The following is a 22,975-nucleotide window of genomic DNA, read 5'->3' as shown; positions in this document are numbered from 1 at the left end:
TTACCAATCATCAATGTACATCCGTTGATTCGCAGTTATCTCTCTCGTCGCTGTAATACTTGGCGTGCAATCTTGTTTAAAAGCACTTTAATCGATTTTCACGGAGATATCTCACAATCAGTTGAGAAAGGGATGCTTGTTTTTCCGCTGCTCTTAAATTTTAACCATCGCATCGATTCGAAGTCGATGCGACGGGGATGAATTTCAGTCGAGAGTTGGAAGCAATAAAGAAAAAGATCGAGAAATCTCGCGTCTCGGGCATGAAATGATGGAACTTGGAAAGAATTATGAAGCGTCTAGAAAGACGCTGCAAGAAGAATCGACGACAGATCCCGGCCGTCAAAGCCAGCGAAGAAGCGCACTTATCTTTAAGTGATTGATGTCGACTGGATCTTGTTGAAGGAATAAGAAGCGTCTATCGGATGATTTTTTAACGGGCCAGCAGTGTATAAAGGTGGCACGACATCCCTCTTCGCATCAGGAAAATACATCAAACTCCATTAATACCGTCGCATAGTTAAGGGTGGAAAATAGACCAACATTTGGAAAATTTATCAAACTATTACTATGTAACTATACTGCACAGGGTTCCAATTTTTTTATAGTAAATTTTATTACATTATTTCATAGATATAGATAAGAGGAAATATAAATCGTGCGATGCTTTATTAAAAAATTATTTGAAAAGTGCGAAAAAAGGTAACGAGTATTGTTTTATAATTAATATAATCAATAGGTATAAATATAGATATAAATGTTCTATTTCAAAACGTTCACCATTTCGAAAATTGGCAGTAAAATGTTGAATTTATTATTCTATAAAATTCCCTTTTTTTTCATTTCAATAAATGCATCAATTTTTCGTGTCAGTTCGACACAAATATTTCTTCGAAGTAATCCACGTATTATTATAAAAGTCTAATAATAGCGTGAAATTGATCAACTTGATATTATTTTCTTCGTATTTCCTATTTTTATTATAACTTTTTAACGAAGCTTCGAACTATATATAACCCAAATTTCACGTTATACGCGTGGAACATGCCGACAAAATTTACTGAAAAAAATCTACCCTATATGCGTTTAACAATTACGAAAATTTAAATTTATATAGTTGAGTATTACAATTAGAAATGCAGGAATTGGATTTGGCGCATTGTACAATATGTTTCGCGAAAGCGAAATGTGCGAATTGTAGCGGCAAAGTTTCGCTCAATATTACGAGGACCGACTGAAATATCTACTAATTTGCTCGTTCAAAAGTTTGTAAATACGTAGAAACATGCCGCGATACACCGTATTGCTTTTGAGAGTCGCGCATAATTTGCACGTGGAAAAATTCATTTTCTCAACTTGGGAATTGCGTCGGGCAGAATGCGATTTAAATGTAACGCGTGAATCAAAAGTCGAACGCGTCCCGTTGAAACAAACACAACGAAGGATAATTGTACTTGTAAAGAGTTGGGCAAATCCTCTTTGGAAAGTTCTCGCGGAATGAAGATCACACGAAGCGTGAATATTGTATTTTTAAATCCAGTGAAAAGTGGATCGATCAGGGCGTCTTGGAGATTTAATTTGCGAATCCGTATATGAAAAAAACTTTCGTCCTGGGGTAGCAGTTGCAGGATAATATTACAGTTATCGAGTTACCACAAAATGGATGCAGAATATAGAAACTCTGCGCGGTACACAGATTTGGATAAAGAACGAAATAAAAGAACTAAAAAAATGTAGAGATTAATTTTGTACGAATATCTGACATGAAAAAGCTTCCAATGTAGTTTTGATTGCATCGTTGACGTTTGCATATCTGCATAGTGTCAGTATGCAGTATGCAATAAAATGTCAGACTTGCGGGCGACGATTTATCGTTGGGTTTTGATTGAAAATATTGTTTAATCTTGCCCCACGTGTATGAAAATATCGCGTTGTCATAGTTATCCAGCTTCCTGTCCGCGACGTTGTTCCATGCAACCGATAGACTTAAATTTAGTTTGACAAACGCGTCGCTGGTGAAATTAGACGGCGGGGATCTTTAAATTTATCTCCGTGTCTATTAAAATCTCCGACACAATGGCGAGGATACTGTTGGAAACGGAACTAATGGAACTCGTTCGCGGCGGTGTACTATTGGACGGAAATAAACCTTCGTTTTCACGATGCTCACTTACTTATTCGCGTCTGCTGAGAGTGTGGCTCGTCGTAACCCTCCGGTTTGTCAGGATCTGAAAAGGAACAGTGGAAACAGTTAGTCATCGAAGTACCATTTGTCACGCAATTTAGAAGATTTAGGATTAAGAACAACAGAGATAATTCGCGATAAGACTTAAAAAATTGGATTAAATTGAAAATATTTAGAGTCTCGTCAAATCACCTGTTCGCTGTACCACCCCCTTTGAACGTAAAAATTAAAATACTTAAAAACATTTGGCAAATTGCTAGGATTCAAAGTGTATGATAGTACGAAGCACGCATAAAATATCTTTCAGTAATTAATAAACGTTGCCATAAAAAAAGAATCTTGATTCGCGTCTCTGACTTTATCTTTTTTACCAGAAGACTGAAAAATATTGAAATTCGTGGGTGCTGATTCAATGATCGAGTGTCACAAATAATTCTGCAAAACTACCAGATCGATCATTCCCTTTCATGGAAATATTACATTCAAATATTTCCAAGTATTACCATATAATTAAAAATCGCTGGGCGAATACTGTGAAAAATATTCAACCGGGTTAGGAGTCGGCAAACCTATTAAACGAAGACCGGCTTAAGGACAATTCAATTTAGTGGGCGGATTTAAATAAAGAGGCGAACTAGGAGAGTAACTGCAATTACCTCGCACGGACAGCTGAACAGCATACATCATTTTGGGCTCGGTGTTCACCTGGCATTCGTACTTGCCGGTGTCTGTCTTCCTGGCGTTGTCCAGCCTGAGCGTCCACGCGTCGCTACCCGGTGTATGCTGAGGCCCGAATCTCGTATCCGAGCTGAACAGAGTGTTTCCTGACGTGAGAATGTGGAGGTCCTTGCTTCTCATCCAGGACACCTGAAACAAGACCGCGCAGGACGTTGAAAATACATCGTAATGGAATTACCATCGTGTTAAACACGAAGTTGCCATCAGGACATGCAAATGCTTCTTAAAAATATTTTTCTAGTTTAAGAGGATCAACTTTGAGTTACTTTCAGCCTCTGGAAATTAACCTAGGAGTATCCACTAAAATTTACTGTCGTCAATTTTTTCCAGAATCTCGACACGCTTGGTCGATAATCGCTTAAAATTTTTCTTAGTAATTTTACGAACTGTCTTTGGATAAAGACTTGCTTGCATCTTTCAGAAAACCTACGTTTTGATTTCTACGGTAAATTTGATGCCTCGATCGTCCATATGAGTATTTTACTATGTTTCCGAATAATTTTATAAATTGCGAAGATTTTTGATAAGATATATGGATAAAGGTTTATTTTTTTAAGATATAGATTTGCAACAATGTATTTTCTGGAGGCTTGAACGATCTTCTGCAATGTTCATGGATGAAGTCTTGTTTGTTTCAAAAACAACTCATTTTTATCTCTTTGATTTTCGCACTTTAGTCGTCGACAGTTCCAGTGTTAAAAATCGCAATTTGTCGAAACGAGAAACAAACAGATCGATCGACAAATGCAGGTATATTTATTGGAGCGAATAAGTAAAAGCTCGCGCAGCAAATGAAGAGTATTAGTCTAGCCGACATAGATTCGTCTGATATGTACGACTACAAATGCGGTTTCCTCCCTTAAAACTGGAGCCATAGGAATGCACACTTGCGCCCCGTAAATCAGCGCTCTGTTACGACTTATTTCCTTTCCGCCTCGCTACTTTACACCCGTGTTACGAGCAACGTAATACATAACATAGTAACATGTTACGACGTCGTTACCTTATGGCCGAGATAAAGGATAGAGACTGTTAAAAAGAAAGTTCGGCCGCGAAGAGAAAAACAAGAGGAAAAGGGTGGAAGGGAGATACGTATAGGTGGAATTTAATGGAGCGACGCGTGAAAATCTCTATCGTTTGGAGGGAAAGGAACGAAGAGAAGAGAAAAGAGAACGAAAGGGAACCGAGTGGAAAGTTCGTATTTCCTTCACCTCGTGTTTCCTTGTTCTCGAGCGAAATTTTATTTATCAAGACGAAACGGCGGGTCGAGACGAGGCGTCATATTATTTATGCTGGTATAATTTTATTATCCAACAGCGTAAACCGGAGAGACTGGTTCAACTATTTTTATCGTTTGCAACAATAACGCCGAGTAATTTAAACGCCAGTCCGAGTTAATATACGGTGCAATTACTCTTTCTTGCCGTGGAAAATAAAATCGCTATTTTCTTATGTCACTGGCAAGCACCATTAATAAAACGCAGCAATGAACCGGTCCAGCAGCTCCACGTTCCATAGTTAGAGCCACCTTTGACATATCTTATTGCTTCGGGCTAAATAATTAATCCTCCCCATCCTACTTTTCCACTTTCACTCCGCAGTTCTGCTTAGGGGCGAGGGGAGGGGCCGAGCAAATGGGAGTTTACTGATTACTCAGTTAAATTCACGAGTTTCTCAACTCGCGGACTATTTCTTACGAGTTTCCCCGTAACTCGGTTCATCAATTCTTATGAGTTTTCTTCCTGAACACCGGCTACGTTCACGTGAAGAATTCGATCCTTAATTCGACTTGTTCGATCTAAAGCGGTCCAAAGGTACTTGCCCTTGGCAAATATATCTTCGTCAAGATCACCGTCCACGTTTCTTCCAATTCGACGCTTCGAACGCGATGGCGTTTTCAGCTTCATGTGAAGCTCTTTGGGTAGATGTTGTTGAATATTCGTAGTTCGCTGAAAAACGACTTAATTCGACAAATAACAACGCCTCAATGATGCACGGTACTCGGGCGAGTTGATGTACCGAAAAGACGCGAAGATCACGATGGAAGGGTGCAAAGTAGCCTCTATATAATTCCTTCTGATTATCCATTCCCTTTCGTATTTTCGTTCGTCTTGTTATGAGCAAAAGTTTCTGCGACCCTTGACTACGAGTAGCACACCTCTAGTACCGAGGATGCTTCAGAAAGCTGCGCCAGCCTTTCCTCTCGGTGCGATTAATATTTCGCGCGATTTTGACGGCACGAAGTTTAAAGGGCCAAAGGGAGAGGGTGAAATGTCAACGTTCGTGGCAGCTGTCGAATACGCTGCTTACAATTAATATTTCTCACGACCTTATAGACACGATCTTCAGCTCAAAGTCTTTGAAAGTTGAATATGATCAGTGAATATTGCCCAAACACTCGATAATGCTTCGTTGAATAGACTTAATATTGTAATTACGACTAAGAAGTATGCTCATTATACTTAATGTTTTTCACAATTTTCAAGCAACTAAGCTTAAAAACATCGTGGTAACGGTCGAGTATGATCAGAAAATATTAAGTTTATCCGATCACTCGACGATAGTTCGTAATAACGATCAAGTACGTTCGTTACAAATAATATCTTTCACGATCTTGATGAGAAAAAGGTATAAAGCTTCATAGGGCCAGGAGAAGAAGGATGAAGCGGTAACGATTCGATAACGTGGCAACGATCGAACATATTCGTTGCAATTAATATTTTTCACGATCTTGAAGACAAGTAGCCCGTGCCTTAAAGGACGAAAAGAAGAGAATGAAACGACGTCGAAGACGGAACGACAGTGGCTCGTGGTAACGACCGAGTATGGTCAGTGAACACTGCTTATCCGATCGCTCGTATTTCTCAACGTTGGACGGGGCAAACGGTGGGATATTAGATATCCGGTTATCGGGCTGCAGTCATTTCCGATCTGCATCCAGTTGCCATTTTCCCATTGGTCGTTTCGCGAGAATGTGAGAGGATAAACGATCGATCTGAATGATTTGTTTTGCGACAAGGGAAAGAGAAGAATGTGAGAAGGGAACGAGGAGTAAAGAACGGTCGAAATGGCACGGAAGACGAAGAATCTAAATTGCGATCGTTCTGCGCGCGGCCTGGCGATTTTTAATAATGTCGTAATATCCAGGCAACGGAATCGAACCCGGTCCGCGACGTTTCGTCGCGAGACGGTGGGACGCAATAATCCACCGATGACAAAAAGAGGTACTAGTCCCTGCCTCGGATACATTCAGCCAGCCGTAGATTTATCGGCGTTATTAAAACAACCGTGGCGATACGAGCAGCAACCATGCTCGCCGGACGAGCGTAGATATTATTCAGCGAGAAGAACAAAAGAAGCTAGGATTAATCGGTAATTAAATCGACGCTGGAAAAACCGTAACGCTTCCGATATGCTTTCTATGCACCTTCTTCCACGGTATCCTACTATGGGAATCTTTTTTCAAACAATAACGTGGTGATAAGATACACATGCAATCTGGTGAATCGGTAACACGTACATTCATCGAATTTTATTTCCAAGTCAGATACTACAATGTTGTTAGGAACGGAGTATATGCCTCTAGGATGCTTGAAGTCTCGAAGGACGAAAAGTCCGATGGACACACGTTTTCGACGCTGTAAGATCTGTTTTCAATGGTTCATGGCTGTGAAATTGCAGTAAAGCACGAATGATTATATTTCCAATTAATATCATGTAATTCCTATATACATTTTCCAAATTGTTTGCAGTATCCATCGATACGATGATGATAGTCGAGTAAGTAGTATTAGTTCGTCCAGAAAGTGTCTTTTTTTTTACAGACAAGTCTTTTACAACAACACATCTTTATACAAACATGAAACCTAATCTGTCGAACGTTGTGATCTTTAGTTTGATAGAACAAAATGGATCATACGTAATTCGATGAAATAATATAAAACGGAAAATGTTGTGCATCCATCTTTTCCTTCTAAAACGAAAGAAACTTTTCGGTCGACCTAATAGTAACAAAGCTAACGTAACTTCAAAATGTTTCATGTATATCTTCGCAAGCCTGTAATATCTTCGCGTGTGCTATTTAATTTCAATCTTCTCTCCATAACGACAAACCAAAGAAAACAACGATTTCAGAAATCCATGCCCAAAAGTGTTCAGGCAGACGTCGAAGGTAAATCGATGCAGGCCGCGCAGGTCTGCTGGAAATCGGCTTTGTACATAACGAGAAGAAAATTCAGCGCCGCGTGCGGCTGATTTATACAATAATAACGTAAGCAGCACACGGCAAAGCGTAATGGTCCACGATGTGGGGTGGGAAGGCGGAATGTGAGCGGTGGGTCATAACGTTAGGGGGTGAGAAGAATGTACGGCGTGGCAGGGGCTCGGTGTATCACGGCATTTGGTCGTATGCCAGTTTACTCGAGTATACGAGTCGGATGGCACCAGAAATAGAACTGGCTTTGAGGTCGCGGCACGAAGAGAGCAAAAGATGGAAAAACCGTGGCTGGCGAAGGGGGTTGGTGTTTGCTCGCGCGGCTGGCGGGGAGACAAAAGGACGAGGCAATATACGGAGCCGGCATAACCGCTTTCATCTGCTACGTCGACACAGACCAGGGCCGGATAAAAATGCAACTCCTACCAAGCCGTTTCATCGCAACCTTACGAGCCTCTCTGCTCGTTCCTGGCGCTTCTCCTCGAGGAAAGAGCTACCTTATGGCCACCATTCAGGCAGCACCGAGCGACCCTACGTTTGGCTCGGCAGATCGACCGTGCCACCGACACGATTCCCTCTGCTTGAATGTTTCTTAAATTAGACCACGTTTCCGCGTCGCCGCGAGATCGACCTGGAAATTTTCAGCACTGCTTGCAACAATTTCAAGCGTCGCTTCAACTGTGTAACGTCCGTTCTCTTTGCGTCAAAATGAACCTTCCTCCGGGATAAGAATTCCGCCGCGGTATGATTACGAAATTGAGTTTCATTTGCTGGAAGCTACGTCGGGAAAGTTTCATCGAATAAGCGATGTTTAAGTTTTTAGTGTTTTTATTTATTATGTTTTATTTATTATAACGCGATCTTGTGCTCCGACAACTGTGTCAAAATGAGTCCTTGGATCTGAGATTGTATCTTGCGAGAACCTGAGGGTTCATCGAATCTGAAATCTGATAAGAATCTGTTTAAATGTCCGAGATCTTGTTAAAGTTTAGTTCAATTCTGATCAGTCGATAGTGATATGCTACAGATGATTACTTAGATACCCTATCGATTATATTTTTGAATTTAATGTCAATGAATTTATAGAAGTGTAACTGTCGGGGTGAAGCTAAGAGAGAAGAAACTGTGCATCTATGTTTTGCAACGATCAGGTTTCCAGTTTCCTTCTCTTGATTAACAAACTCAGCGACCAGAGTTCGATTGAAATTCATTACTCTGTGATTTATAGCTCTCGTCACATTTTCTTTATTCGGAAGATTCAGAAGATTCTGAGATTAATACAAAGTTGAAGAAGCATAGTAAAATAGTTCACAGGAGCTTGAATTGATCAAACTTCGGACTTTGAAAGTGGTTTTCGAAAATTCGTGTCCGCTGGAGATGAATGAAATCGCGGATCCGGAAAGCTCGATAGATTTTGCTTGTATGGCTTGTATGCCTGTATTGTAACAGGTGGTAGAAAATCCGAGGAAGTGATCGTACTGTGAATAGAATTTGTTGGAAGACTACGTTTTCAAGAAAGTTAGGTTTATAGTTAGTACAGTGTGAATGTAGTTAACCGAGTCCCTGTGACTTCAGAGATTGTTGACTCTGAAGTAATAATCTCCGGGTTTAATCTGCGTGAAGACTCGATGCCGGCAATTCTAGAACAAACGTTGTTCGTGCGCGAACTATTTCGATTTACTTTCTTCCTTTAATTTACCTCTGTGTTAAGGTTCTGTATTCGTTTACGAGGCGAGATTGAAAAAGTAACGAGGTGTCGTTAAATGCAATTCATTGGCGTTCATGCTTTCGCACGCGTCCCGACACCGGAACACCTCGATCTTCCTGTTAGAAACAGACAAGGAAGTGACTCGATGAATAAAGTGTAACTTCCTTTCGGCTCCAATTGCCAAAGTCGAAACTGAAAGTTGAGGAAAAGAGCCGAAGTAGCAAAAACGTTCGATGAGCTTTGCCGCTTCACGATGAACCATCGAATCGTACAATCGAATCGCTGTTCTTTGGTTAAATTATTTACTCTCTTTTTGTCGGTCTTAAGAAACGATAAGAATTGTGCTCGTCGACTTCCTTTTGGGCCATGCCAGCCATTATCCACACTTTTGAATCGAACCGAGTCGATTCTGCTTTGGTTTTACGCTTCGCTGAAACTTTTCGATGAATAAAACCCAGCCAGATAATTTCGCGAAACGCGTCTTTCTTCCTATAAAAATAGTTACCAAGTGTAAGTTTTAGTTTCTTAATTGTTTTACCAAAGAATTATATACAATGGAGGAGAACATCTCGTTTGTGGAAAATTGAAATACAATTAAAAAGACATATACTGATTCGAATGGACAAAGAATAATTTATATTTATCGGTAGCGTTTATCTGGAAGCAACATTTATTACGAAATATCGTGATATAATTGCAAAGAAATATGTATCGATTCAGGTGGTCCTACTTGATTAAAAATTTCCATATGAAAATAATTTACGTCATAAATTTTCATTTAAAAATAATTCAACTATCGACATCGTTTATCTGGAAGCCATTCGATCACTGGACGAATAACAATTTTCAATTTTAACAAAGTGAAAGAGGCATTCTGTTTCGCGTGTGTATCGATGTGAATTCTGTTTTTAAAAATAATCTTCTATAAAATGAAATCAATGAAATTTATCATAAGTCGAATAAAATAATGCCTGCCACTGTGTTTAAACATAGCGGCAGCACAGAGAAAGAAGTGCATAATTTTTTGCGTCGACCGATACGAAAATGCTTGCCGTCCGTTTTTTAATCCGATTTCGTTTATCGAGAAAAGTCGAATATCGTCCGTGAAAAAAATTGCATCGCCGACGCGAAAAACGACATACACAGCCCGTCTATCCGTCAAAGCGGATTACGCGAACCGGCTAGCGCTGCTCGTCCGTGATTTTTTCCAGCTTTCGACAACCACGACGCTTTTGAAATCGTCGAAGGTCGAATAATTAACTCGTCGTATCGATTATAACTCGACCGTTCACGGAGAAAAGAGAATTCGTTCGCTTTACGTACTTTTACGTGATTTGCATAAATCAAACTCCTTCGTTTATTAATTTCTCGTGAAAATTTTGTCTTTATGAATATATCGTTGCAATTTTTCACTTGGGAAATTAACGATCGATTAAAAAGGAAAAAGGAAAGATTTGATTAACGCGAATCGAGTGGTATGAGAAGTTGATTAAAACGTCGACTGGGTGGAACGAAGAAGATTGTTGTTATCTGGTTAGCTTCAATTTTTTAACGAACACATCGACACCATTGATGAGAAAGGTGGGCGCGGCATATACCTGACTCCGACTAACCTAAACTAATCGGTGACCAACAAGGTTCCCGGGTCACTGAGCTTTTATCGATTACCTTTCTTGCGTTACACGTTGCTTTGGCCTAGACGATAATGCCCTTCGATTAACCATGCGCTTCTGATATCCTGCTCAACTCGAAACCGCTCGAGGAGATTTCAAAGATTATCAAGAAACGCTATACATTAATTTCTCTGATTGAAGCAAGTCCAACTTACTTGTCTAAGTTTAAAAATCCTGTAAAAATCATTCAACAACTTTCTGAGGAAATAATGATGTTTTTAGTCCTCGACAAAGATTTTTCTTCTAATTAAATAAAATCAAAACCACGTATCTATGTACATTGAAAAATACAATAAAAATCATTCGACGAATTTCTGAGGAATCAAGATGATTTCAACTCGTGGATGAAGATTTTCTTAATTACAATAGAACAATATATTTAAATACAATAAAACAAAATATTGTATCTACAATAAATAGGTTTCAAGAGAGATCAAACTGACAGGTGAGTTTCTATCTTCGAAAAAGATTTCTCCATTTTCTGATCTCGAGAAGATTATCGACCAGTTGCTTCAAATTGATCATGAAATCAAAGGTAGAAATACAAACACGCGTCCACGTGATCGAAGATAATTAAAATACACGAGGATCATAGAACTGGCAGACCATTTGCATACACGCAACCAGTCATAACATTTAATGATAGGATTGTTCTAATCATCGAATCCAGTCACATTATTTAGTAAACGCGATGTAAAATATATGATAAGCTATAAATAGTAATAAGTTCAAAATAGAAATGTTGTACTGTTCCCAGTAATAGTAATGGATACGTATGGTCATTATTTTACTAAAAGCTCTCAAAATCCAAAAATTACTAGCTTAATCGTAAAATTAAAACGTTCTTTAATCTTTAAATGTATCAGTATATAATCGATACCTTTTTACTTGAAGCATTTACAATTCCAAACCTATATGCAGGAAAATTTACTTTTCCTAGCTACGTCAATATTCTGACAAACCTAGGATACATTCTCGTCTTTCGTTGTGTGCAATCAATTGGATTTCGCTGTGTAAGTTACCAGCGGATTATCGTCTCGTGAAGTTCACGTTTGAAATTCCAGAAAAATAAACGGCGAATTCCGTGTTTGGAAAGCTCGGAGTTATTCAGAGCGTGCGGAGAAGACGTTACGAGGAAAAAAGAAGAATTCACGATAAATTACGTTTTCATCCGAGTCACGGCTGAAGTTTGAAAGCGGCTCGAATTATCGTCATCGTCATCGCTGACATTCCGTTTCCTTCTCCAGAAAGCGCGCCATTTCGTGAGAATTATCCTAGCCGCGGAGTAACGCTCGCATCTAGGCCATGAATTTATCATCCGCGCGGCGCAATCTCGCCGCAGTACTCCTCCTTAAGGCGTGTATTAATTTTTCAAGCGGCCGGCACGCTCGCGATTTCATAATTCACGAGTCTAAACAGAGGCTAATGCGTCTGCAACAAACGAGGCTACATAATTATACCAACGCAGATCTATTTCTTCGTCTTCCCGCCTTTCCTTTATTCATTTTTTTCCACCTTTTGCCTCGCGGCTAGAATATAAAAGGTGTATCGTGCAGTACTTGATAAATAAAAGGGCCACGCGCTCGTCAGTGCGATTCAGTTGCGAAAGAAACCTCTGTGAACGCGATGAAGAAAAGAACGCATCTTTCTCACCTTGCTCGTAAAGAGAGTGCAGATTCGGTAAACGCAACGAAAGGGAGGAAAAAGAGAAGGCAACCTAACTGTCGACGTAGTTAGAGAACTAACTTCATTAGGACATCAAAGACGCTTTGCCAACGCGTCAGAGGGATCGCGTCGATACGCGATGATAGAAGGAAAAGGGAAAGACGCTACAAATGAAGAAAAGAAGGGAAGGAAATAGAAAAAAGAAGTGTCGTAACCGTAATTTGCCCGAAGCTCGGAACATGAAAGTAGCAGTAAAACGAAGTGCGTGCAGTAGAAGTGGATTGTAATTGTCAGACATATGTTTCGACGAACCATGAAGGAAAGTGTTATGCGAAATGTTCTTGGAAATCTATATTTTCTTTGTATTTGTTTTACGCAGAAGTCGAACATCACCCATTATGCTTTCTTATACTATATATGATATCTTCTATATAGTCGCTCATGAATAAATTTGATGCATCTATGTGATACATACTATAGGAAATTTTTCTGTACAATTTAAAATATTTTAAAATTTCATTGATTCTCTAATGAAACACGATTGTTATGATTACGTTGTTAAAATTTCAGACCACTCTGAAAATGTATATAAAAGTTACGAGATATTTGTTACAAACATTATACGATTATATATTTACAAAAGGTTTCTACAGGCGCGTAAATATTTTCACGAGCTACAGTAATTTGTTATATTGGAGGAGAAAAAATAGCGTGAAAATTCAATTCTAAATGCAATTACGTATTCACCGCGCAATCAATGCACGGAAAAGGCGTGAAATGAAAGGAAACTGTGTGAGCTCGGCAGGAGAACAGGTTAGCTGTGTAGCAACCATGGTTTCCGAGGAGTTTAGGTGGTTGAACAGCGAACTAGTATGGCTGCCTGTCGGGTAAATGGAGGGCACAAGGGGCTATGCGTGCACCCTCGCGACTCTTGCATTTTGCATACTGATGAGCCCACTTTCAAGCCACTTCGCCTCCCATTTCCTTTTTTCAACGTTTCCTTGTCACTTTTCGAGTTTCTGCTCCCTTCTGTCTTGTCAACATTACGCCACCCCTTGACAATCGCCACGAGGATAGCAAACAAAATATTCTCTCTTCTTTTTTTCGTTGAAAAATCCCTGCAATTTTTATCATCGTGTTTCATTCTATTCTGTTTAACTGTTTTACAAACTATCTGTCTTTGAACAAATGAAATTGCATCAGAATGAAGGGAGGTGGAAAAATGTTTCGAATTCAATTGCATACGAGAATTTGGAATAGTCACCCTTTCGCACGGCTTTTGTAACGCATGGCTCTTTCATAACAATGATATTTTGTTGTTTGACATTGCTATGGGAACACGCGAGATTGTTATGCGGTGCATTTATGCGAATAATACGATTGTCAAAAGCCGAATCTCGCAGCTTTTACAACCGTCTCTTGCTGTTCTACGTTATTACTATTTCGTCAGTTGTATTCCGCGCGAATATGCTGACACAGTAACTATGGTCCACGACGAAACCGACGACCAGCCGCAGTAGTAGTGGAACGTCCTAGTCAGCCATCGTAGCCACTGATTTCTCCTTCTGTTGTTTCGTGCAATATTTCCCAAAATTATCATCCCCTTGATAAGGATGTTTTAAATAACCAACGAGGATACTCTTAACTCACTTTTACGTAGTATATTCCCTACATACACTTGCGTATATTTCATATACCTTTACAGCTTCGTGAAAATTTAAGTGGTTTAATATCTTGCTCGAATTTCTAAATTACTTATCAACATTCAGAACGTTTAATTATTAAAATTAATCGCGTTTTAAAATCTTCATAGTCTGCTATTCAATTATAATAGATTTAATCCGAGATTACACACAAGTACATTTTAAACTTCTATTCTCTTGTCACGCGGAGGTAATTGTAAGTTGAAACCGATTTTAGTAGAAACAGATGATGTTAGTCGGCTGCTACTTATTCATTTCCCCTCGTTTCTATCGAGACCGCGAAAATACCTGGAAAAAGAGCCACATTTTCTTCCTGGGACTCATTATTTCGGCTAACCGATAATTTCCCCTTTTTTCTTCGCCGGATAATGACCCCTGACAAATAGGAATTCTCGCGTAACAGTCCGCGATCGATTGGAAAGCAACTAGGAAACTTATGCAGCGATTTCTACGCGTGCTTATTTTCTCGATCATTTATAATGACGACCCACTTTGACATTTTTAGAATTGTCCCCTCACTCAATAGTTAAGTTATCGGAAGATGATATTTTCTTTTTCAATGACGATCAAGTATCGAGTCAGCTCTTCGCAAATTTAATTTTAATTTTAACCATTAAATTACATACAGAATAAAAAATGTAACTTATCACGTTCCTCACATAAACTCTTCTGTTATACTGGTTCGCTTCGATCAAGTGAATAGAAGCAAAAAGATCCTACATTTATATCATTAAAAAGTTCATGATCACAAGAAATGGTTATAGCAGTTAAAGTGATGCAAGAAAAGCAATCCTCTAATTGTCTCGAGTAATCTAATTCTCATTTTCATTTTCCACAAAAGGAATAATTTCTTTGTTTTTTCCTGTCGTGTATCAAACAGGTATCGATTATTGATTCAAAGTCGTTCGAGGTAAAGAGAAATATAAAACCACGTGTATTTAGTGAAATGAAAAATAGGGAAAGAAACGATGAAAAGAGTTCACGCGGCAGAACGTCATTCGAGCGGGGTGTAACGTGTCCGGGCTTATTTTCCCGCGTTGCAAATTGTACGATCTGGGGAAAAGAATGACGGTTGTCGCCTGATTGCTCCGCTGAGCAAATCCACGAATGCGTGGATGTCGAGTTTCGACCAACTCTGGCCAACAGCTGGATGCAACGCAGTTGTCGTAAATTCGAAGAGTCATCTCTCTGGATTCTCTACTCTATTTTTTTTCCATCCTGTTTTACGTAAAAATTTGGGGCAAACAGAGGATCGACGTTAAGAGCGCCAGTTATCCAGGTTTTTCGTTAACAACGAAACAAAATTCGAACCAGCAACTGGTCGATACAATTGCGGAAGAATCTCCGTTGTCATTAATCAGCGAAACGAAGTGGTCAAACGTTGATACGAGCCGGGTTTCGCTAGTATTTTTTGAGTAATGAGGGTAATATTTACGTTCGGTTCTGCGGTGAGAGACGCTTTTCACAATGGGAACACAATCGACACGCTAGAGGATGAAAATTGCGTGTCGACCAGAGAGATGGAATATCCGCCCGTCCGCCTATGAATTTTTATTTTATACGCTTTCAACGTTTTCGCTGGAAATGGGCTACAATTTTTCTGTCCCGGTCGGTAGGTGGACATCCGGTCTATCGATGACGTTTTCCACAATACCGAAAAGCTGATGATTCCATCCTGTGACGTTGAAAGAGCCGAATATTCTAGCTTCGAAATAACAAGCCTCATCTTTTCCTTTCTTTCTCTTTGCTCTATGATTCGTTATCCTTTCTTTTTCTTTCCACTCCTTTCTCTCTCTTTCTTTATTTCTCTCCGTTTACGTCTTCGACCTTTTTCACGGTGCTACCTACGTCCAGCATTACGTCATCCAGCAATAATATAAATTATGAATGTCTTCCATTTCATAACCCACGGACACTATATTCAATCAAAAATGATTACGTAATATCGGATGTCAGTATCAATTACGATCAATCATCGGCATCCAAACAGGTGCATTAACAACGTTGTAAACAGCAGCCGCTGTTTTATCACCGGTAACTTGTTGATTATTAATTTCGATGGCTCGCTGCTGCACGTAAAATGAAATAAAACTCGGAATATTGATTCTGTCGCAGGCGTATCTTTTTCATTAGGCATCCCAATTTCCCGCGTAATTGTCGCGTTTCACATAAACCAGCGCGTAGTTAATTTAGTAGTGGAACGAGCAACGAAAAATAAAATTCATCAGAGAGAAATGATTGTAGTTTCGAGAAGGAATTATCGATAGGGTGGAAAAATCGACCAGGTAACGTACACCCGTTTGCAAAATGTTTGTCATTTGCTATTCACTTGCATCTTCGTAGTTGAGGATCTCTTCTAAGATCCAGCATTAATTATCACTGACGAATTTCCCTCGGCTAAGTCCACTAAACCTGACTTAGGACAAACTCCGTTCCACTTTCGTTTCAAATTTAAGCGGGGCTTCGAACTCGGCTTAGTATACTATCCTATTCGGTACGTGTAATTCAGCACTTGTGCTGAAGCTACTTTGACGCTGAACGTGGTATCGAGTTTCATCGAAAATCGGTCGCGATTCAGGAAGATGATCACGTTGGTCTATTATTATTTGTTTCGCTTTCGAGGAGCAGTGTTGCGAACTTTTATACACGTTCAGTCATCTACCCTCCACCCATTCACCTATCCTCTGTTTCTCTGGATGCGTTCGAAAGCACAACTTTAATCTGCAACTTCTGAATTTTCAATTAAAAACTTTTTCCTCCGGCAAAAGGGTGATTGCTGAACGAAAGGGTTTAAAGTTTCCTTTCGAGGGTTAAATTAATTCAGAGAATATAATGTTCTGCGAGAGAATGTTTCGCGGTTAAATCGATCCCTCGCGATTGATTTTTGCGAAAAAAATTTCAATAAAAGGAGAAGATATTGTGTTTCATTATTAGGTTGTTCGAAATGTTCGTAACTTTTTCAGTAGTGGATATATTGTGCGTTACGCTTTAACAAATGTGATGATTAAGAAATGTGTCCAGTTACTTCGATTTTACAATTATTATTGCACTTCTGGTTGGCTAATACGACGGAAGTTCATAAGTCAGAGAAGGATGAAGAAAACTGGTGGAAGTTATGAAATATATCTGGGTTTCATCGTTTGTACCATATTATTATGGTGAAAGAGGATTATCCAATAATTTTCCGCAGGCTGAATACCAGGATCATCTGCAAGCAGAATCCGTTGACTCAGGGTATTCGTTTCTGGCTATTCCACCTCCATTCTCATCCCCGTTTTCTGTCTCCTTAATTCCTTGCTGTCGCGATCTTATTTCGTTCGACGTTATGCACTTAACAGTCGCAGCTAAGAATTTCCTCAAAGTCTCTCAAGTATTACTCGATAACCGATGACACTTTAAGTTCGCGTCGCAATTTAACAGGATACAAATGAACATGGAAGAGTTCTCAAGTAGCCGGAACATTTTTTAAAACAACAAATTTTCCATTATGATAAAAACAATTCGTATATGCCACAACTCAGAATAATTCAATGTTGTGCAATATGCCGTCAATGAATTTCATAAATACTCGTCAACGCCAAATACATTAAAATCCTCAGTTCCAGCTGTCAAATAGCGTTGCAGTTGAAAAATCAGCAAAAATAGATTCGTCACGTTTTTTCTATGTAATGTTCACAAAAATAACTTTTTCAGAAAACATCCAAATAGTTGGTTGTTTTCCCTGGAAACCTAGTTTGATTTGTTGCGACTTTTGGAATACGTACGTGCGCAAATTCACATGGGAACTCGTAAAATTCCCAAACTCAGCGAGTATATGGAACAAGTTCGCGGAGAGGAAACGGTTGCCTTCTATCTATCGAGGTTTTCCCCCCGGTTTTCCTCATCAAGCGCAAATCGTGAGTGAAGTTTCAATTTTGCATTCGACCCGTTCGACCTGACTTTTCCTACAGACACGTGTAGATCGGGGATAAAGTGTCGGTCGATGTACTTTCACGCTGACGGGAGAGCGGGAGTTAAATTTCAAAGGAAACTCATTTGAAACTTCGATGCCGGCCAAACGGGCCTTGGAAAAACTACTTTTGTACCGAATACCCAGTCCGCATACCTGGGGCTTGGCCTCTACTCTCTGCAAGTGGTAAACTCGTCGGCACTGCTGTTGGACCGTGTATTGAAAAGAGAGATCTCGCCACTACATTGGATATTTCAAAACCAGCTGCTTCCGACGCGGCCCGAAGAAAGGATCCGATGAAGAGCCAACAAAGGCAAAAGCCAGAAGCACCTCCGCGGTATGCCGTCCTGATACCAACCGCGTGAAAGATGGATGAACCACCGACTTCCTTTTCATATGGCGCAGCGACACTTGCTTCGAATTACGCAATTTTTACCGTTAAATTTTTTTCATCGCGTTATTGTTCGCGATCACTCGAACGAGATGACACTTGGACAAATTCATAGTGAAATTGTGCTATTGATTTTTTGAAACGTTAGAATACGGATTAAATTATTGATCCTTTCTGTGTGAAGAATTAACGTGTACGTATTAGGCTGCCCGAAAAGTTTCTTTCGTTTCATAAGGTGATAATAAACGAACAACAATTTTTGTTTTATAGTATTTTATTGAATTAGGTATGATCCATTTCGTTATATCTCTATTATTATGTTCGTGCATAATTCAATAAACTAATCTATTATTTTCTAATAAAACGAAAGAAACTTTTCGGACAACCTAATATATTGTCAGATATGAATATTAAGGTACTTTCTTATATTTAATATGATACCAATACTTTCTATTGCTTTAATCCTTTTGTTATTTCATTAGAACGCAGTTACTTAATTTAATTACACGTACCTTATGAAATAAAATAGCGAATCAAGCAAAATTCGTTAGAAATTTTCAATAAATATATCGACAACTGTTATTTTATTATATGTGTTCTATTATAAACTATTATGGATAGTATTCAAAAAGTTCGAGTGCATATTCTTTTTCAGATGACAAAATTCTCTTGGACTTGGACTCGTAGTTATGAATATACCTTAGAGAGAATATCTAAAAATTGTTAGGGTTAATGGTGGATGAATTCATAAATATACGTCACTTGGAATGGAAGAAAATTCCATTTTCACAAATTGACATCGGCGCAGGGGAACCGCAACACCCTCAAAAGCCGCGATTCCGATGGTAAAAGCTAAACGAGAATCGATCGACGTCGATAAGCACGGCGTTTCAGTGGAAATTCGTGCCGTTACCGGGAAAAAATTCCCAAATTCTCCACCTCTAGTTCGCTAACTGCCTAGTTCGAGCAAATAGAAGAAGTATTCGTAGCGTGATGTGGGGAGCGAAGAAATGAAAGGTCCTCAAGCAGGACTATCAAATCTCGTTTCCCTTTAACAAATTTCCTCCTTACCTATTCGTTCGGTAAGAGCATCGGTGGTGGCATCCAGTCTGTCCAAAGAAGGGAAATCCATGGAACGAAGGGAGCGGTCAAAGCACTTTGAAGCTCTGCCTTCCTGATAGCCAACCACCGAGGAAGATCGATCATCATCCACGACCACGATCCGCATTGAAATTCTCATTCCCTTGGGATTTTTCCTCCTCTGCTTACCACCCCTTCCACAACGGGCTTGAATCTTCCTTCTTCTCTTTCTTATGCTTCGTTCGATCTCGTCGTATAAAATTCAACCGCTAAAGCATCCTTCTTGGAAACAACGAAAACAGAGAAAGACTGCACAAACATAATGAAGAAAGGGAAAGAAAGGAAAAGAAAAGAAGAAAAAACGATAGTTGGCCACGAGAAATTCATTTCACTTTCCGGTGGACAGTCTTCCTTTTTTTATTCACCCTTGGAAATCCAGGATCATTTGAAATCAACCCACGGTCGTGTCTAACCTTCCTCTCCCAATAGGTCCTCATCTGTTCGAAAGCTACGATATCCACGACGACGTCTGGATGTAGTATGACCGTCTAGGGGAGAAGAAATCGCGTTGCTGGACACCCTTCGTCCATCGAACGACTTTCATCCCCCTCAGCCCCTCTGTAACACTGTAACACGCCAAACCCATGGCGACGTTGATCGAGTTTTCATCCAGGGTTTCCACCGCGGGGACCTCGTAACCACCTACGACCCTTGATTTTTATTCGAGCCACACCGGCTTCGTTTATAACTTCGTTTCTTCGCCGAATCGTCTACTCGATGTCCTAAGTTCACCTGCTTGTCCGCGATCAACTGCTGCGAGGTGTCGAGAAGATTTTTTACTCCTACTTTTTCATTTAAGCTTAATTGGACAATTAAGAGCGAGATCGTATTTTTCGTTACTTGGCGTTATCATGCTTGGATATGAAGTTCTTAAATGAGAAATACGATAAGTTGGATCTGCCGTGTTTTGGAGAGCAGCAATTTTGAAGTTCAGTATATTGTAACATAACTTCACGTCAAGATTGTGTATCTGTCGTTTGATTTTAGAATGAAATATGCGTTTCGTTGAACTTCTGGATATTAATAAAAAAACATTAATAGCGTTAGTTATGTAGAGTAAGATTAATTAGATTGAAACACAACAACTAGGCTAATATTATTTGTTTGTTATAAAAAATTTGGGATTTATCAGCTATTTCCAGAGTCATTTTTTCAATTACTTATTTCACATCAAAATACTTCTTCTCGAATGTAAACAGTTTGTTACGAGTAATTATAGAGAAAAAAATACGACTTGCTAGAAAATGATGTGAAAACGTAATAGAGTTCATAAAATGATCTCATAGAAGACAAATACCGAAATTATAACCTTTTTCGTTTCTCTCAATAAATATTACTAGCGGATCGCACTTTCAAGCCACATGACGATTTCTATTATTATTATCCGGAAGTATCCGGGTATGTTTTTATTCTCATAAAAACCAACGCCGAAGATAAAATCTGCGAAGAGGTGAGGACCTTCGCATTGTGCTATGTCTCCCTGAAAATTCGACTCACACTCGGACACCATGGAAGATCAGAATTACCATAACGACATGCATGTATGTAGGAGAATCGTCGGAATCAGGGCGAGATCCTTTTGTTGGCCGGAATTGCGAATTTTCGTTGACCTTGGCTACGGGGTAGCTTACCCGTTTTCAACGTTGCATACTCACGGGGGATGCTGGCAGTTTATAAATCATGCAAATCGTCTTCCTTTGCACGGCGAAAGAAGACAGTTCTCTGGGTAAACTACCTGGTAATTCTCGTTATCCTAGAGCGGCTTTAAACCAGCGAAAATTCGTTCTCTCCCCCGTTATAACGCGATTTTTAATTTACATATTGCTCGTAGCGAGGAATTAATACGCGACGGTAAAAAGAGCATGGTTTTTCCATGATACACGCCGTTATGCTGGGCTGTAAAAATGCGCACCGCAGGCTCAAATTTCTTCCTCTCAGATATGTATTTTTGTAGAATTTTTTACCACGTTGTTGAGAAAGGGTTTAATATTTGTTGACGTTGAAAATCTCGTGTCTTAATAGTACTTGGCCCGCCGGGAACTTGCACTTCTTCTCACTGTGTATATTTCCAAACTTTTTAGAACATGCATTATCCGAAGGGTATATGAAGAGAGAAATGCACTGCAAACTCGTGCGTGTATTACTACACACGAGTGTTGGATAAAATGTGACACAGAATTTAGAACAGAGATCGAATATTTACGTTATAGTATCAATAACTAATAAGAAGAAATTCGTAGATGCATGATATCACGAGTTGAAATTGATTGGGCGTGCGTTGTATGTACGAAGTACTTTATCGTATAGAAAATTAACATATATACCTAAGGAATCTTTACAATCCAAAGTATAAGATCAGATAATAATTCTTAAAGACTTTGCTCAATAACTTTTCAGATTTATCTCATACTCCATAAATATCCTAATATCATAAAGTGGGCATCATAGGGACATTCCCTATACCATAAATTCATTCTTATCTTCATCCGCATTTGTTACGCGATAATTAATTATACAAAACAGATAATTGCATGTATTTTTACCATACAAAAGAACGAATATTTTTGGATTTTAAATCCAAAAATATTTTTAAAGCTACCGTAGATAAAAAGAATTAAGTATGTTCTGTTGATTTTAATCCAAGTGTTACGATCGTTCGCGGAGAGACGCGATCGCGAGGAAAACGCGTCAGCGAGAGGCGTAAATTCTCGCTACGATTCTACTATTCGACGCCACGAATTAGTCGTTCCCCTGTTTCGATTAAGATAACAGAGGTGGTTCAAATGAGTTTAACACTGAATTAACAGGGTTAATATAAAACTTGTATATTTAACAATATTTCAAATTATAATGAACACGTCACAAATTATTTAATGATAAATACAATTAGTTTGGTAGTAATTCGATCCGACTTTATATTTCTCGATATATTCGTTAGACTAAGCGACCTGGATTTTATTCGTCTGAAGCTCTCGATGCATTCCGTTTGAATCGCCAAATGATACTGATAGCCCTCCGATCTTTTTTTTTTGTCTTTTCTGGGAGACGACCTCCATTACGCTCGGGTCACGCCACCGTTCGCGCCTATGATCGTGTATGCTACTTTCTTTGTGTAGATGAAATAACGGATCGAAGGCGTATCTATGTTTCTAGAACTCGCTACTTGATGACAACTATGTCACAACTTGTCGCTACATTGTATATATTTCGCCGGTCCTATAAGACGATCCGTCTGCGACACTGTAGTATCACGAACGACGGTTAAGGACACGGCCTATGGTAAGCCTCTTGGCGTAAGACCACGAATCTTATAGAAACATTGTATTATCTGTCGTGCTGTAATACCATGTGTCGTTCAGTATTCTTGGTGCTGAAGGATGTCACCCCAAGGAACAAATTAATTCGTGGAACGTTCTCCAGTCGAACAACCGAATGGCCAGTTTCTGGAACGGGCGAGAAAGCTCGAAGGGTGGAATTACCAACGTGCATACATATATGGAACAGCGGCGGTTGGAATCCCGCTATGTCCCTTTGGCCGATTCTGATCGGGAATTTCTTGCGACCTTCAGAGGGCCAGGGGATAGTACGCGCCGGGATTACATCAGTATGGATT

General features: G+C 39.4%; 2 protein-coding genes across 8 annotated transcripts in view; one reads left to right on the top strand and one right to left on the bottom strand.

The window, feature by feature from the left end:
* The window catches only part of LOC126922578 (uncharacterized), a 107,327-nt gene that overhangs the window by 16,165 nt on the left and 68,187 nt on the right, over nt 1–22,975 (bottom strand). For both annotated transcript variants that reach the window (XM_050735318.1, XM_050735319.1), the window contains 2 exons: nt 2,839–3,049; nt 2,172–2,225 (listed from right to left, as the gene is read on the bottom strand). In XM_050735318.1, coding sequence (XP_050591275.1) covers nt 2,172–2,225; nt 2,839–3,049 — 265 coding nt within the window. The remainder of the gene's footprint in view (nt 1–2,171; nt 2,226–2,838; nt 3,050–22,975) is intronic.
* The window catches only part of LOC126922588 (basement membrane-specific heparan sulfate proteoglycan core protein-like), a 249,332-nt gene that overhangs the window by 202,217 nt on the left and 24,140 nt on the right, over nt 1–22,975 (top strand). The window lies entirely within an intron of this gene.

Source organism: Bombus affinis, chromosome 12 (assembly GCF_024516045.1).
Source record: "Bombus affinis isolate iyBomAffi1 chromosome 12, iyBomAffi1.2, whole genome shotgun sequence".
Classification (NCBI taxonomy): Eukaryota; Metazoa; Arthropoda; class Insecta; order Hymenoptera; family Apidae; genus Bombus; species Bombus affinis.
Note: the sequence above shows the minus strand (reverse complement) of the source record. Positions and strands in the feature narration are given on the sequence as shown.